Here is an 18,760-nt window from a genome sequence, read left to right on the forward strand (position 1 = left end):
AGAAAGAGTCAAACAGTTTAGCGAAGTGGTCTGTACTGTGAGGAACTGGGTTTGAGCTGATTACGAGATGGAAAACAAAAGTGAATGGTGTCATATAAAGCCCAGATGAAAAGTAATTCTTCAAGCTGAAACAGCCAGGCTGCAGGAGAATATGGTGTGGCAGAAACCAACGTTTGCTTTGCTTGTGGCGCCAACACAAACTGGAATGCATACCTGACCTCGAGTGTGAAAATTGGCCAAATAATCAACGTAATTTCACACATCCACACACACACACACACACACACACACACACACACACATATGCACGTGTTTGTGTGTGCATGTAGCCCTATACCCTTCGTTGTTGTGTTACTGATAATATTCACATGAACGCTAAGAAAAAATATGCTTTTTGCAGGTAATTGTGAAAGAAATTAAGAAAACACCACAATAAATTGCTTCGTCTCTTTGTTTATTTTTCTACAAATATTCTAGTTTTTTTCACGTCCTAGTGCTATGTACATCAATCTTACAGTTTCGTACCGTATATTTACAGTATTTTTTTAAACAAAGTTCATACACAAGGCGCCAGGCCTCAACAAAGCTTACAAGTACCACAACTATACAACCATCTGGAGCAACAAAGTAAACTTTGTATGTTTATAACATATTTTATTTTCATTTAACATTATGTGCTTTATTTTTCACTTCATACATGTCACAATTGGCATCTAACATTATATTGGAACAACATACTTGATATGCATTACCACATTTTTGTTTCATTAAACAACACTTTATTTTCCACAACAGTTATCTAACACAACCAATAAAACACTATGTATATGTCATTAAGTGATTCATTTCTATAATATATATATCTTTGGTCGTTTTGTTGCAAATGAATACTTTCATAGCAATATATTTGTATTAAAACATTATTGCCTAGGGTTTGCCTTAATTTCAAGGCTCTTTCAATTTATGAACTCTAAACTATTTTTTTCTTTTTGTCTAAATTAGTTCAACCCTTCATTACGTGCTGTTTCCGGGTGTGTACATTTTGTGTTCAGTCCTATATGTTTCCATCATTCTACGATTCTATCTTTCACAGTTTTAAACTTATTTGCTTCTATATTCTTCTGTATATTTTTTTAAACATTGGGGTTAATTTGATTCTACTTAAATATAACACCAGTCGTCTGTACACTACCACAGTTTAACATTTGTATCAATCAGAGCTTAGCAGTAACTATATTTACCTGACAAACATTGATATGCCTATATATATACATATTTCTTTAAAATGATATGTATGCAATTGTCTAGTGTGAATGTGTTCACAACGTAACGACATATGTGTTTACTTAGCTATATGTGATAATTTCGGTGTTTTTTCAAATTATAAAAGAAAGCAATTATTTGTCAACATTGTGTCCTAATGTACCCAACAGAAAAAAATGTCAAACACTAAATTATTGAATCAAATTGGAATGCGAAAAATTTAGGGAAAACGCGTGAAAATATAGAAAGTATTCGTGCATATGCTGAACGTTACCGGTATGAAAAGAATAAAGATATTTGTTATTGATAGATTTAATGTAAGGAATATTTGTGATTGTTAGGGTAACTGAAATAGTGTTAATTATGTAGAGAGGAACCTGGAAATATTCCAGTTTCGACACGCGTTGATTCCAAAATGATGAAGAATATATCACCATCCTATTAATTACCAACAAATATGACAAGAAGAAACACTAATATATCATTATATACTTTCTAGAACATTTCGAGATTTTTGTGCACAACGTAACATACAGTAGATAGGAATTTATATCAACCGTAAACCGTCTAACAATATTAAACACTGCACCATATTTCATTTCAGTTTGTTAATATTTATTATATTTTAAAATGTGTATGTATTATATCACATAACAATATCAAAATAACTGCTGAGTTGATAAGCACAGTGACAATAAACGTGTGAGAACAGAAAGACGACAGATGTAGACAAAAATAAACAACTTTATGTACAGATGTAATGTAATAACTTTAATCCACCACAACATTAAGATTATGCCTTTAACATTAAATAATACATTACTGTAAACTGTCAATAAATATTCTCAACATTTTTGTCAACAGCACGTATAATTCCTGGATAATCTTTGAAGACACTACGTACTGTAAGTCTTTGCCAACACCAAGAAAAAGATATGTCATCAAATATGCGTCACGTGACATAAGGCACCGGCAAAATATTCGCCGGAAATATAGTATTAAGTAGGTAATAATTCCAACAGCACAAATAATGCACTTTCCTTACCACGAATTTAATGCAGTTAATTTAGAAAATTTTCATATGTTTTACAAAAACCTATTGATTTACTTATAATAATAATTCCATAGATCACAAAAATCTACTTAATACTGTTAGTGATTTAACACATAAAATTATTTCTAGAAAATATAGAGTACGTGTTTAATTCCGTCCAATTTTCAAAAAATAAATGTTTAAGCTTTTAATTAAAGGGATTCTGAAAATGAGAAAGTTGTGTGGTCTGTTTTTCTTGATAATCATATATAGATTAATTATTTAATTACGTTATCTCTCCAGAAAGGAGAGAGTTAGCACAAAAGATAATATACTTAACAAAATTATTGGGCTCTTTTTAAGATTTCAAGCGAGCCCATTTACTACCGGATTCTTTCCAAATGTAATAGAAACAAAATGCGCTGAAGTATATTTGCTGGTGAACGTGTTACTCACCTTCAGTATAGGGCATATATATGACATTACCATTTAAGACATCACCATTTGTTAAGACAATCAATTCCGTGTACAGTGTTCGAACGAAATAAATGTAACCTAATTGCAAGATATTTCAAACGAACTGTCCATGTAATTTGTTCTCTTTTTAGGTATCAATTTTACTGATGCTAATAAAAAATATAAATATATGTGGCCTATGTGAATTGAAATTTAACTATCGTTAAGACCAAATTTAATATGTAGTTATTCTGAACGGAGCAAGAAACTCAGAAAACACAAATACTAATTTAATCCACTCAATAACGAAATTATATGTATTGTATAATCATAACACAAAATAATTCAAATTTTCCTAAGGATGACTCAATATTAGTACATGAATTGAAAATACTTATTTTCCCAGCTAACTTTAAAAAATAATTTAAGAATATAAATTAACTATTAGTCAATTCTATATTTAGTAAATAATCCAGCAAAAGTATTAAAATGCCAGCTGATTTATACTTAAAACAAACGATAGTAGTATTTAACCATTTAATTTCTATACAATAGACTTTATTATGCCTATACATTTAAAGTTGTAGTTTGACATTTGTGTACATTTCTACTCAATGACGAACTAATAATTCTATACAGTATGCATTGAAAATTATATTTGAGTTAGCTGATAAAGAAATATTAATATTTTTTTGAAAGTATATATATCTAATAAAATACTAACGACCATCTATGTGTTTGATTACAAGGTGATCTTAAAATTAACTAGAAAAACATTTTACACTTAACAAGTAATGATTAGGGACTTTTGTATCTTAAAAATGTATTCTATACAAACTTTTCATTTCAACAATAATATGTAACATTTCTAGGAAACACACATTTTATATCCAATATTTTATTATTCACAGTAACGGCACACATAATTACGATTGTTGTTTAATACTGATATGTGATTTATTTTACATTTACTAACATATGTCTTAGTGCCATTCATAAAAATACATCAACAAATCTTGATATGTAATGTCTCACTTTATTTGGAAATGGTATGAAACCATGATATGTATGGTTTGATGTTGCTTATTTCAAAACGGTGTTTGGAGAGAAAAAAGACTGTACAATAATTTGGTAAAGGGCAACAGATACCATAACTTAAAGAATGCTTTATAATTCGTAATAACACCTGACTAGATCAACATGTTACACTACAGAAAGCACATATTCGACATTATTCCACATGTAGAGCACAAGCCAGTTGTGTTAATATAAATCAGATCGGAACCACTGGGTATACACCCCTAAGAAAAGAAAAGTAAACATAAACACACATATGTTCTTAAGATAAGCACGACCTTGTAACAAACATCTATGACATGTTATCCATTTATGTATAACACAAATACCATCTTTCAGAAACTTTGCAGTAGTTTCCTCCTATCAGTTTTTATTGTAATGAGAGTGTAATGAAAATAATTTCAATTGTATATTCTTGTTCACTTATAAAAAAATGTTAAAAATGAAAGTTCACACACATGCCCCCTAACAAAACAAAACTACATTTTTTGCTAATTAGTGGTGCATATTGATATTATAGCTGTTGAAGGAGAACTTTTTCATGATTCTTAACTTTTGGAAAAGGAAAACATATTAACTTGTTTGTGTGTTTGTATTCTTCCCTGTCAATCCACACGTATATATTTATCTAAAACATAACAAGTTTATGGACATTTGACACCAAAATATTAGGATCAGTCTTGTAGGCGAAATTGCTATCTACCTGATTGGTTTAGATTTCTTTCCTCTTCTCTATTGGTTTATGTGAAATGCGATTTGATATGTATGTTCACTGATGCGCCACCGTTTCAATGAATACTTTACCTAACCGTTGATTGCATGATTCATCTTCACTCCTCTCACAGGGTTGTTTGCTCTTGCTGTATCGGCTTAGGGTTGTTCTTGTTCTGCACCTTCTCCGAGTCTACATTGTGTGGGTTGTTGCCGATCATGTCCTTACTGTTGTTCGCCATCATCATCTTCGCCTTCTCGACCTCCGGGTCCCCGTCGGCCTCCAGAGCTGGGTTTATCCGCCCGTTCATCTCGTCGGTCGCCGAATACATCTTCACCATCGACGAACTCATCATGGTGAGCTCACCCTCTGCGGGTTCGCCTACCCTCTCCCTGTCTTCGGGAATGTTGACCACGCAGCGGAAGATGTCGTAGCTCGGGGGTAGCTTCCCCCCTTCGAAGACGTACTTGGTCCCCCAGGACACCCCGACCAGCGTGAACAGGGAGATGAGCATGGAGAGGGTGCGGAAGGGGAAGAGTTGGGTGTCGGTTTCCTCGTCGTAGCCGGGGAACTTGATGAGGGATGGCAACCCCAGCATGGGTTCGCCGCCCGACAACCGTACGAGGAAGGCGATCACATAGGCACTCAGGCTACCGTAGGTGTTGCAGTAGTTCTTGAAGTGGACAACCATCAGGAGCTGAGGGAACAGGATCACGTAGACAAGGTCGGAGCACATTGACCTTTTAAAAAAGAGAAACTCACATTAAGAACAACTAGGAAGATCAGAATTTATTTTTTTTGCATGTTACAATAGCATACCGGTCATAAGTATATGTATTCATGCAATATATCATTAATATATCATTAATGTCCTGGTAAGGCCTCCCTGATGGCGCAGTGGTAGCGTCGTCACCTTGTAGTCAACGGGTTTCGGGTTCGATACTCGGTGGAGGCACGTAGTGTTTCGGGTTTTACTTTAAACTGTAGGACCAGTCCCGATTAGCCTTGCTGTGCATAAAGTGGACTTAAAACACCAACTCAATCAATCAATTAATGTCCTGGTAAAAGTTCAAGAAAGATGCTTCCTGGAAAATAAGACTGACAACCGTTACTACCTACTTATCCCAATAGATGGGCATGCCCCGTAGCTAGATATTTAGGATCCCTAGGCAAGGTTATTGTTTGGGGCCCTGCCCCCCCTCTTACACACACACACACACACATTATATTTATTAACATTAAATAATATTATATTTAAAGATCTGTAGTTTACATTTCTAATTTAAAAGAAAGTTTAGCGCATTTAGGAATATTTCAGTCATGTTTTAGTGTTTTAAGAAAATATTAAAAATGTATTATTACTACTACTTTGGGAAACAAAATATTCCTGCAGTGTGTTATTATTATTATCAATTACTCCCTCCGTCCCATAATTATTGTCCGGTATACTTTTGTTTGTTGTCTCATAATAATTATACGATATTCAAACTGTGACATTGGTGTATACAGAAGAAGTAAATGAAACACGGGAATGTGTCATACAACGTTATTACTCAGTGTGTTATTATTATTATCAATTACTCCCTCCGTCCCATAATTATTGTCCGGTATACTTTTGTTTGTTGTCTCATAATAATTATACGATATTCAAACTGTGACATTGGTGTATACAGAAGAAGTAAATGAAACACGGGAATGTGTCATACAACGTTATTACTCAAGGATCAGTACAAATTGGCCGATCAAGTATCCAAAAGAATCTAAATAAAAAGTTACCATTTTGGCATACCGGACAATAATTATGGGACAGAGGGAGTATTTACTACCAAGTATACATTTCTCCTTCGTGTAATCTGGCTTTGTTGTGTTTCTTTGTTAAGAAAATGTTTTGAGTAGCGCTCTAGGCTTCATTCCCCATAGCCTACCCCTCGCTACGTGCCTACTCGGGAGCTCGGTTTCTATATTTCTATGTTGATAAATAATTAGCGACTCTCCTTAGCCCCTCCCGTCCCGTGAATTCTCCACGACCACAAGTGCCCTTTTGAAGTGGGTGTCATTACAAGAACTGTCAAAATGAAAGGACACGCCTTGTAAAGATTGTCCGACCTTCTTTATTTTTTTTTCCGAAATGGTGCGCATATCTTACAATCTGGTGCATATAGCTAAAGGCAAATGTTATTAATTTTAAGATTAGATTTTAGAATTTCAAGACCATCGACTTTGCTGTGTTGCAATGATAGTATGGGAAATGCATAAGGGTTAATATGCATGCTAAATGTAGCAAGAAGAGATCAAGTGAATACATACAAACAGTGTGGTATGTGAAAAATTTCCCGTGTTGGGGGGGGTGTCCAGCAACTATTCTCAAATCATTAAGATATTATATAAATTATATAAGTATATCATCCCTGCAAACAACAAAAATTTAGCAGACTTAGCAGTAACTTTGGGGGGAATCCCCCATCTCCAATGACAAATGCCACCCTGCATACAAGACACAAATTAATAATATAAAACCAGTATTTGTCACAGCAACACAAAAAAAAAATGAATCAAAACTTTACTGACTAAAATTTTTGACGCAATTCTCGTGCTTTATGGAAATAATTAAAAGGAAATATTAATGATAGTTGTATTAATATTGTAACAAGAAACCCCAACATATCTTTAATAGAAAGTATGGGTGAAATTGAATTTTGTCGTAAAACACATCAAACACGTGAAAAGTATTGACACAGTTTTTCCCGTCGCTACCAACAAGTATCAAATTTCACAGAAACCGGCCACATTGCTTTTGATCCAATTGTCTTAGTAGAGGGTTGAGGGGTCGATCCCGGGAAGTTAGGTGGTGATATCTAATGATGATTGGGGTTTATTTTTGTGTGATGAAATTCTTTATAAAGTTTTTTATATTGTTGCCATGTTTTAAAGTTATCGTCCAGGGCCCGGATTTTGATGACCCTGAAAAAGTATCTATAAAATGACCTAAAAAAATTAAAGATTTTGTCTCTATTTCAGGGTATGACAGTACGGCATAGTTCTTATTTCTGTAACGTTAGAACTGAAATTTCAAGGCGTATGTGAATGTTAAATATAAAAATCTGTTAAAATCTTAACTTATTCGAAATTATTGCAGTAGGTAATGTCGAGTGGCATGTTGCTTTGTTCCTAAAATCACGAGGCGCTAGAATTTTTATTTTCGTTGTTACAGACAGCAAGGCGATAAATGTCAGTTCCTGACTAGAAATGAGTCAGTGAAACGTAATGCAATTACATTACTTTTTTTTTCAATTACGCCAAAGAAAGACCAGAAAAAGAAGTGAAACGCGAAAATTGACGAAAAACTTGAAAAAATGACGTAGAATTAAACAATGGTAAAATATTACGAAAAATGCCAAATAAAATTCACATTTTTTTTAATCAGAGGTTCTTATTCAAAGAACAAAGCATACTACATAAGAGAAAAAAGACGTCATCAAAATCCGGGCCCTGGACGAAAAATATTAAGTCTTTAGAGAGTAAATGTCCTTGCAAACACATAAAAGAAGGCTCAAAAGTCATCATCTTATTTGAACTGACCTTTATTTTGAGTTGTTGTTTTAAGTCCACTTTATGCACAGTAAGGCTAATCGGGACTGGACCTACAGTTTAAAGTGGGATCCGAACCACTTGTGCCTCCACCGGGTATCGAACCCGGGACCCCTTGATTACAAGGCGACGACGCTACCACTGCGCCATCGGGGAGGCACCTTTATTTTGACATCTTGTTGTTTATGTCAGTAGTGTTTTGTCAGTTAAATTGAAGATACTCATGAAATATATTGTGTGCGAAAATGAATAATTATACCCCTCAAGAACGTGGAAAAATTGTGACAATATTTTTAATCTTGACACAACGAGAATTTAGACGACATTTTCCCAATCGTTCAGCGCCTATACACCCCAAACCATTCGGCGTCTTGCTTCCTTTGGGGATATTTGAAGTCATTGGTTTGTGAATAACCCAGAGACGTTACAGCAACTAAAGGACAATATTCAGCACGAAATTGAAAACATTTCCCCGCAGATTTCCAACACCATGTAAAACGCAATAAAAAAGCCCAAATCTGCATCAATTCGAATGATGGTCATTTGTTGGATGTTATCTTTAATAACTGAGGACAGGAAACTTACAAGTATCAATAAGAGTTTAAACCCAAAAAATCCTACTTTGTTTAATTTAAAACCCAAGCTACAGGTTAACAAAATCAGGTGATGACTTTTGCACCACCTTGTACATTAGCTGATCATACCTTAATTCATAAATGTATACTCCCGCAGGCTGAATTTACGGGGGCTCGGGCCTCCACTTTCAAAGAAGCCTCCACCGAAGAAAAATATTTTTAAATGGATCACAAAATGAAAAAAATTGAGGTGTTTCAAGTGTAGTAAAAATATAAAGAATGTTCCACGTGACATACTTTGATCTTAAAGTTATAATTGAAATTGCATGGATAATTACATATTTAAATCTGAGCCTGCACTCCCGCCCTCACAAAGCAGCTCAGTCTGTAGGGTCGCGATGCTTCATTTGGTGGCTTCAATCAGGAATCTTGCAGTCCGAGGCCAATCTGCAGTCTTCTAAGTTATTCACCCGCAGGCGTGATGCCGTTTCGCGGCCTGAGCATTGCCCTATCGACAGCCGAAAGAGGAGAATCTTGCGTAACTGGACTTTTAAAAAGAAACGCTTAAATGGCGTGTGCGATTCTAAGGCACGTGCTTTAGAGGTTAACGAATTCTCCCTGCATCGATCCGTCGAGCCTGCTTGTTCTCTCTCTTCTGCGCGTTCGCCAGGAAAAAGGTGAAATGAGGGCACAAGCGGGGAGAGGGGGGGGGGGCGAACCGACCAGCCGAATTTCCCCCCTCCCTTTTGGAAATTGGCAATGTTCGTCTCGAATGAAAAAAAAATAGCAAACATTCATTAATTTGATAGTCGATAACAGTAATAATTAGTATTCCGGTGGAATAACCAAAGGTCAAAATGTGCTAATTTTAAAATTTGTAATGTGGGAAACATGTCATAACTTCCTGTTTTCATATTTTACCACTTAACCCAAGGAATAAATGGTTCCCTTAGTCTTCAAAATTTCTAAAAATGATATTTTCATGTGTAAGGCCACTAAACATACACTTCATAACTAAATTTTCTCTTCAACTTATTTTTTATTTTTGAACAGGTTTTGTAGAAGTAAATAACAAAATATATTTAGTAGAATACAATTTACTACATTACCGGCAAGGAATAAGAAAAACAATTAATTTATCTGGTGATCATGGTAAAAGTTTCTCCCAAGCACATAATAGTAGAGGAAAAGGTCTAAATATGAGCCCCCCTTTTTAAGTTGTCATTTTCGGAGGGAAAAAATTAATATATCAAGCACCTGCCTTTAAAATCCATATCTATGAAATATATACTTAAATCTAATCATGTTAAAGTATAGAAGGTCTCCATTTCTTTTTATAAAAAGCAATTTCCAAATAATGGTAAAATGATGTATTTCAAAATTGTGGTCTAAATATGGGCTACTAGTGGCAATATCACAAAGCAATTAAAATAAAAAACAGTCATTTATCACTACAACATTATAAAATTCATATTTATGAATAATCTGTTGCTTTGAAAATCAAGCGGAATGGGAAAAATCGAAATTAAGAAAAACATCCAAATATTTGTTGAAAATGTGATCTCAACATAAGACCTCGTGTCATAGCCCATATTTAGACCATCACGCTATTTTTCTTCTTCCATTTATTTTCGCTCTCTGTGGTACATATTTCACAAACAAATCACGGCATTCTAAAAGCCCACATTTGTTTTATGTACCTCTAATATCATAACTTATACAAAGCAGATGAGAATTCAGAAAATGTTGAGTTAAAACATACCTACAAGAAGTTTTCGGAGGTCGCAATTCTATAACAGCGTCCAAGGCCGAAACTAACCACCACTTTCTCTTGCGAATTGGAGCCTTTATCCTTGACAGTTAACCAGTTCCTATAGCCTCCGCCAGGCTGCAGCACCCGGTATCGCTGATAACTCCAAAACCCATATTTAAACCTTCGCCCATATTTAGACCTTCTCCTCTAATGATAGCAATGAGAATAATGGTATATTCGGAATGATTAGCACAGCGCGCTACGAAGCCAGGTGTCCCTGGTTCGAATCCCGGCCTGGGTATGGGTGTTCTTTGTAAGTGTCCATTCATCAATTTCATTATATCATCACTCATCCTCATCTTCGCGATTATCCAAAAGCGGCAGAAAAGCCAAGTAAAATGAGCCGGATGAATCAATCAATCAATGGTTTATTATTAGTTGTAATAATTGTTATTTTATTATTATTATTATTGTTTCTCTTATTCGCCTATGGAGTTGGAGTTGCGTTTAAGGTTTCAATCATGTAATCGATATTTTACAGTCAAGTTCGAAGCTCTACATTTTTTATTTCCTTTCCTGTTGCATGTTATGCAGTGATATAGGGATAGCTCTGCGCTGGGGCTTAGTTCATGGTTGTGTTTCTTTTTAGGCAACATCGTTCAAAACAAACATGAGTATAGTGGTAGACGTAGCTCTGAAGTTGACCTGTACCATGATCCAGTACACTATTCAAGTAAGGTGGAGCTTGGGTACACATCGCCCGAAAGACGAGTGCAGTGATTGCTAGATTTGTAATCTTTCCAAAGAAGACTTAGTTCGAATATTTCGCCTTGTAATCAAGGGGTCTCGGGTTCGATTCCCGGTGGAGGCACATAGTGGTTCGTATCCCACTTTAAACTGTAGGTCCAGTCCCGATTACTGTGCATAAAGTGGACTTAAAACACCAATTCAAACAATCAATCAAATACTTCGAATATTAGCGAGGATCTGGGAATTTATTCGTATTATTTCTTTCATTAATTTTATCCATTTATCATTTATCTTAATCGACATGATTACAGATTTTGCCAAAAAAAATGTTCACAGACTTTTCAAGGTTTTCCAGGTACTTTCAAGAAAAGAACTTGACAGAACATCCTACAAAGCTGTAACATACGAGTATTAATGAATCAACGTTAAGTCTTCAACTTGGCATGCTAATCAAATTTAATTTTGGTTTGGTGTTTTAAGTTTATGCACAGTAAGGTTAATCGGGACTGGACCTACAGTTTAAAGTGGGATCCGAACGACTATGAGCCTTCATCGGGTATCGAACCCGGGACATTCTAATCAAATAAACGAACTTTAGTGAATATTGTTAAAACTAAATGAAAAATAAAAAATATTATTACAGAAACTAGGCTTCGGGCTCTTAGCAACGCAACTTGTTAGCAGCTGGATGTGCTGCCGTCGGGTACTCTAATAGCGTAATGCAACGCGACAGTGTGTGGAAAATTCACAAACTGTGCAAAAATAACACGTGCTTGTTTTGCTCAACAACAAAGCTACATTTAGTGTGCTCTAAAATTAATTAAATCACTACTAAGGTGCTTCTCTATGTCAAAACAAGAATATCACAATGCATACCAGAGTCCATAGATAGATGGTATCGTAAGAGCCATGACAGTGGAAAGTCCTCCAACGACGAATATGGAGACCCTCATCACCCAAATAATCTCCATCTCAGAGGCCTGAAAAGAAAGATCAATAGTTAGTAACAGGAGTTGCCAATATTTTCTATTGTGCACACAGAACATGACAAAGGACACAAATATGGTGACTCCAGTAACACACTAACATGCATAAACTGCTAAATGTACTTTTGGTGGATCAAACTACACACAGAAATGCATAAGAGTGTACTTTTCTCAGCTGATGTTCCGTGAATGCATCAGAAAATCATCACAAAGAAACCAAAATTCCACCTTAAACCGTGTTAATTGCTGCACCAAGTGTCAATGTGATCAATACAAGCCATACATAGCTTCCTTACGTAATGAAACAACTTTTGATAGTTTGAATTCTTTTTACATATAATTTATAGTTCTCCTCACGAGATGAAGATGAATCATCATTTAGATGAATTTGGTGAAGGGAAACTCACAAAGGAACACCCACTGTTAGGCCGAATCGAAGAAAATTCCTTCAATATATGAGTAATGATCTGTCAAATTAGATAAGGAAATATGCAAAAAACGAGCATTTAAAGCTGAACCGGGATTCGAGTCCCAGACCTTGACAATGTCTCAAGTATCGTAGTCATAACACCGACATTAGATAGAATTAAAACTTCATTTTAAATTCAAAATATGTCCGTCTTGTGTCAATGTGTGTATTTGTGTAATATACAGTGTGTTTCAAAAGTCAACCAACTTCAAAAATTAGATCGCTTACAACATGAAAATTGGAGAGATATTCATATCGGTTATTTTCCACATTTATTGAGATATTTTTAATAGCCTACTTTTGTTTACCAGTTCATGACATACAGGAAATTCTACAAATTAATCAATGGCTCAAGTCGGAATGATTTTTTTCTCAGAATTCCAATTTCGGAGATAATAAATTATCTCAATACATAATTCGCATTTTTATGATTTGTTTGCGACATGTGCAGCATTTGATGGCTTTAGAAATAGTCATTTTATGTGCGAAATTTTTAAAAAATAATTTAAGTAGCTTATAATCTTAGTTACCAACACTAGCAGTCCACAAATTTGTGTGCAGATAACATGCACCCAAGTATATACAACCGCGCGAAAAGTCAGAAACCATAATTTTGCCCTGCGGTGGACTTCAGAAGATAATGAACCTGGCTACCTTGGTTTCCCTTTCCCACTCACCATTCTAACAGTGCTGGTTTCGTAGGCATAATCTAAGCATGGTTGCCAGATACACCAAAATTTACGGCCAAAAAGTAAAAGTTCGCTAATGGCGATGTGTGCATACCCTCTGCCTGAAGATAAGCTTGTAGACGTTCCTGGCAAACATCGAGGAGGCTGAGAGAACGCTAGAGTCAGCGGAGGACATGACGGCCGCCGAGACGGCGCCGAGGCCGAAGAAGGACACGAAAGCTGGAGTCAAGTGTTGCAGGACCATGGGCAGGATCATGCTGGACTCTTCCACCGTCAATGGGTAGGGCCCGACGTAGTCAGTTTCGTTCCATGCTGAAAGATAACCATGAATTTATCATTGTTTGGAAGGTTACTTTTTAAAGTAACCAAAGTTAATTTTGCTATTGCTCTGGCTAATATATTTAAGGTGTTCGTGGAAAGGAACACAAGTCACAAGCTGAGAAAATATTATTATTATAATTTTATATTCTTCATGCGTAATGACGCTAAAGTGATGATTCGATATCTGTCTGTGATGTTTGCTATTAACCCCCCCCCCTCCCCCAGCAGTGCATTTCTGTGGTTAATGTCAACAAAGCCGACTCAAAATTTGTGTAAATTATTGATGCTACGTATGAAGAATAAAGTGAAAAAGTTATCTCTGGAATAATGTATAGCAAGCAATTTTGTCGTGTGTTTTTTGTTTTTCTTATTTGGAAGCCTTCAAACCCCATCTTCTGTTGGCATGTCATGGATTAACTGTTGAGTAAATATTGCTAAAATAGTATTCAGAAGCCTAATTCAGTATAGAATCAGAGGAATGTCGTCATTCTACAGTGAAAGGAAGGGTTTATAGGGCGTACTCTTTTGCACCAGATTCCCTAATAAAATGAAGTTAAACAAACAAAAAGTTGATAAAATATTTCATTGACCAACAAAATCAAAGTGATGTCCTTATTGTGAAATTATTTTCCACGGTACTGACAGATAGAGGAAATTTGGAATTTGGTCTGGTCAGAAATATGACCACATATAAGCGTGACATACAATTAGCAACCACCCTTACTTAGAGTATATCAACTAGCAAAACATGACAAAATCAGTTCTACCGGACACCGTTAAAAGCTGTAACCGACAATCCGAAACATGAGTCCACGTGCTTACCTGTTGCCTTGGCAATAGCTCCGATCATGACTGGAGGAATGGCCATCAGGATGCATCCAGCAGCCGCCACGTAGGAAAGGATTTGAGCTCGGGCTGCTGTTTTGCTGGACAGGACCCTTTGGAAATATACCTGGAAGAGTAATGAACAAGAGTTAATTCAGATCAATAGCACTTGTAATATTCAGAGACGACAATCCTCCAAATTGTATCACCTCACCAAGAAAATCGAAGAACTTAAAAAGTATCGACCGCAAATCTTGACCAAGTTTTGCTGATCTCCAGAATTGTCTTTCTCCGAATCATATTTTGCTTTCATAAAAGTCACGTTACTGCAAATGCATCCTTTTAAACGACTATATTGGCTATCCCAATTATAATTTATCTTCTTACAATTACTATTCTTCCTTTTTATTGCCCCAATTTAGTGCCCTCTAAAATTATTGTTTTCTTCTAGTCACTTGACTCCTAACTTTCTATTTAGTTATTTCAATGTCATCCAAAAGTACTATTTTCCCCTTCCATCGCCTTTGAAAATCACTATTTTCCTCTTTTATCGCCTTAAAATTACTATTTCCCCTTTTATCACCTTCCAAAAATTACTATTTTCCTGTTTTATCGTCTTCAGAATTACAATATGCACTCTGACATTAACTTGTAAAATTACTGTTTTCCTCTTTCCCTTCATCCTAAAATTACCAATTTACTCTTTGAACATCTTCCCAAATTACTATTTTGCTCTTTCATGGTCTTTTAAAACTACTATTTTCCCTTTGAAGGTCTGTCCAAATTACTACTTCCTCTGTTATCGCTTTCCAAAATTGCTTGTTCCTTGTTTATTGTAGAGGCTCACAGTGGTTACACATTTCTTGTAAATCCTACATAAAATATTTCCTCTGTAGTGTCTGCATATCAGTTCTCAACTGAGTGAACTATGTCCCTAAATTACTTCATGCAGTCAAGTACCACGAATCTTCATTTTCCTACAACATATTTTGGCATATTGTAAATTTATGGTTTCTGGTATGTTCGCAATACACCTAAATGCTCCGTCTCCACTCACCTGCCAGGGTATACCACCGAAGACGAGCAGAAGCCCGTAGTCAATGTAATAGCCCACCTCCCGAGACTCTAGGCTACCAATCCAGTCGACTTCGGAAGGTGATAAGGAACCGACGTGTTTGTCCACCCAGGCGAATGGAATGCACATCCACTGAAAAGCACAAAAGGATATGTTGATGCTTTGAACAAGGTGTTGGAACCAAAAACAACCATACTGAAGCTTATCTTCAATGAAGATGTGTCTTCTGCAGACTTTGTATTAGAATGTTAAGGGACATATAGACTAAACCATATCAATTGTCACATTGTGTCGAGGTAGAGTTCTCGAATGTGAATGGGGATCGAACCTAGACAAATCTCGTTGCTGTGGAGACGAAATCAATCGTATGTGTATTTTTCCTATTTACCGTCGTTGCTTTTTGACTACTCTCAACCATGAGAATGAATGATGATTAGTCGAAAATTATGAATGTATAGGTACTTGCAAGGTAACACCGTTGTTTCTCCAGTCAAACTTTTTCTTTTTTTCTTTTTTACAGTGCAGATCTGGATTCGAACCTGGGAATGGCTGTTACCTTTGCAAGTGTCCCTTCATGAATTTCATCTAACCATCATATTCATTCTCATCGTCGCGATGAATTGTAGTCTCTCGTCGATCGAGTTCATTGTGATGTTATATTACTTGATGCTCTACCAGCATGCTAGATTTTGCAGCTTAAGACGCCTTGATAATATTCTTGGCGATGCCAGGAATCGGTTCTTTACATCCTGTACCGTACGATAAAGCATCTTCCGACCTCCTGCACGGTGCATGCTGATGAAAACACTTTCCGCTGTCTCTAAATTTTTCACCAATTTGTGAATACAAAATGCATTTCCTTCGCAAAAGTATTCCGAAATGCTCCTTGACATTAAGTGAACGCGTTCGCTAGTACTCACGAACAACCAACTCGCGCTGTTCAACTGAGCATATGTTTGTGGCACACACAACCCCTCTACACAGTGTCGCGTCTCAAGGTCACGGTTGACGTTAATTTCGTTGAGGGGTGTGATAGTTCTGCTTCGATAGACGTACATTTTCATAGGGTACCATACAAAAAATGATAAAATTATTGAGGATTCTTCGAGTGGGAGAACCGCTGTGTAGTTTCCGAAAGTACACACGGACCGAAATAACCATCGTCTAAGGTTACTTTTTTTTATTATTTTCTTCTGATTAATACTCGAACATCATTCTTCCACAGAGTGCAGAAGGAAACTACATTACCTCTGTTTCGTCCGCGATATATTAGCAGAAGGTAAACCGCACTATCTGTTCGAAAAAATGCATTCTCGTAGGGATATCCATGAATATGCTACCCGCAAGCGGAACAATTTTGATTTACCCACCATTCAAGCACGGTCTACAAATCATCTCCTATTCGGCTCCCAAAGCATGGAATGCATGGTATACATCATCGCATGCATAAACAACCCTGTAAGTTTCAGAGGGAAAGTAAAAAAAATGCTCTTAATGGAGCAATGACAGAGTTACGATACATACTGAAGGTATCAAGTCACTTATGAAATTGTATTTTTATTATTACTTACAGTATCATTTTGTCTTTTGTATTTGTAGTTAATTACTTTGTGTATTCATTTAATTTTGTGGAGCTCTCAAAGTATAGATGTATTATTTTACATGTAGCTTGCTGCTCCATATGCAAGTAACGTTACATTGACAAGGGTTAGGTGGCAGAGCAGCCTATATGCTGAACCTTGCCCTCTTAATAAAGAAATGTATGTATTATTATTATTAGTGATTGTCAGTCCCGGAGTTATTTTCTGTTCTGGATATCATCCGATTCCACACGAAGGATATTCGAAACGTATCTAGCCGAACCGGCCAACAGAAGAAGCGTACAAGTTATTGAATGTTCGTTCAATCGGACCAAAGATCTGTGGAGAATGGGGACAGCCTCTAAACTTTCATTGGATTTTTCTCAAGTGCCGGAGGGACCCTGAGAGGAAATGAAGGGGTTGGAGAGATCTTCCTCGCAGTCTTTGTGAGGAGTCTTAACAAGTCTGGAGGAGTTATGTGCTCCAAGAGCGTCCAAGGAAGCTGACGAATTGGTCTTGGGAGCTTAACAGAAAACCCTCCCAAGAGATATGGGATATGAAGTCCCCGCTAACTTCGAGAACCGGTTCTTCCGGACGCCTGGAACTTTATTTTCGTAGCCTCGGATTGCATTTTCGAAATTGTACGTGCAAACAAATGGGAAGAATTTCGCTGATGAAGTCGACATTCATGATTCTCAGCTTCCGAATAAGGATTCAGTAGTAAATTTGCACTTCTATTCTGTCTTCATCCTGATATACAGTATCCGTTTTTCGAATCGAAATGCTCCCAAGTGCAATGGGTGGAGAACAAAGGGGGGTTGTATGACTAAGACTCCCACCAGGCCCGGATTTCAGATGTACAACAATGTAAATATGTGGCCCCACTCTCACAATTAAATATAATTAGTAGCACATGTAAATGAAATAGAGGGAAAAATCACACATCTTTAAAGATCTTGTAACAGCTGAAATCAATAACTCTAATATCTAGGTATGTAAATACAGTTCTTCCGCAAACATCTTTATAATAATGCGTAAAATTATTTTGCAACAATCTTGCGCCAATGTCAGAATTAGCGTATTATTTTCTGACGTTTGTCGAGTTAATATTTTTATATTGACTTCCACTACTTGGTGTCTGATGAACTCTTATCGCCTTCACCTAATACTTCATTTTAAAACTGTATTTCATACTTCTTGTGTATCAAAAACTTTCCTGCCTCCTAGGCTCTATGCCAGAATCTAGCCAAGATGATTCATTCCCATTAGAGATCATTGTGAGAACGTATGTCCTGGATTCGACACGTGTGCTCCTTTCAAGGTGTCTCTTCATCAATTACATCTAATCATCCATCCCCTTCGTCGCGATCAGCGCAAATTGGAACAAAAGCAACGTAAAGTAAGAAAATAGAAACATAACGGTGTGAAAAATTTACGGTCATTAATCCCAGTACAAACCAATAGAGAAAATGAGACAGGGGTGTCGAAACTTTTTTCTTTCGTTTTGTATTCAGGACCAACTTAATACTTCACCAATTTGTCGCGGATCATATTACATTAGATTTGCACAAACAATAATGTAACCCGCGGACCGTAATTTGGGCGGCC

At 36.3% G+C, this 18,760-nt stretch overlaps 1 protein-coding gene across 1 annotated transcript in view; it reads right to left on the minus strand.

Moving 5' to 3' along the window:
- Window positions 1-445: 445 nt before the first annotated feature.
- ChT (choline transporter) overlaps window positions 446-18,760 on the minus strand; it is a 63,426-nt gene continuing 45,111 nt past the window's right edge. The window contains exons 6-10 of the mRNA XM_083131321.1: window positions 15,555-15,704; window positions 14,495-14,624; window positions 13,446-13,663; window positions 12,084-12,187; window positions 446-5,281 (exon numbers count right to left, since the gene is read on the minus strand). Of these exons, the coding sequence (XP_082987447.1) occupies window positions 4,669-5,281; window positions 12,084-12,187; window positions 13,446-13,663; window positions 14,495-14,624; window positions 15,555-15,704 (1,215 nt within the window). The 3' untranslated portion in view covers window positions 446-4,668. The remainder of the gene's footprint in view (window positions 5,282-12,083; window positions 12,188-13,445; window positions 13,664-14,494; window positions 14,625-15,554; window positions 15,705-18,760) is intronic.

This window comes from Lepisma saccharinum, chromosome 11 (genome assembly GCF_977018435.1).
Source record: "Lepisma saccharinum chromosome 11, izLepSacc3.1, whole genome shotgun sequence".
NCBI lineage: Eukaryota > Metazoa > Arthropoda > Insecta > Zygentoma > Lepismatidae > Lepisma > Lepisma saccharinum.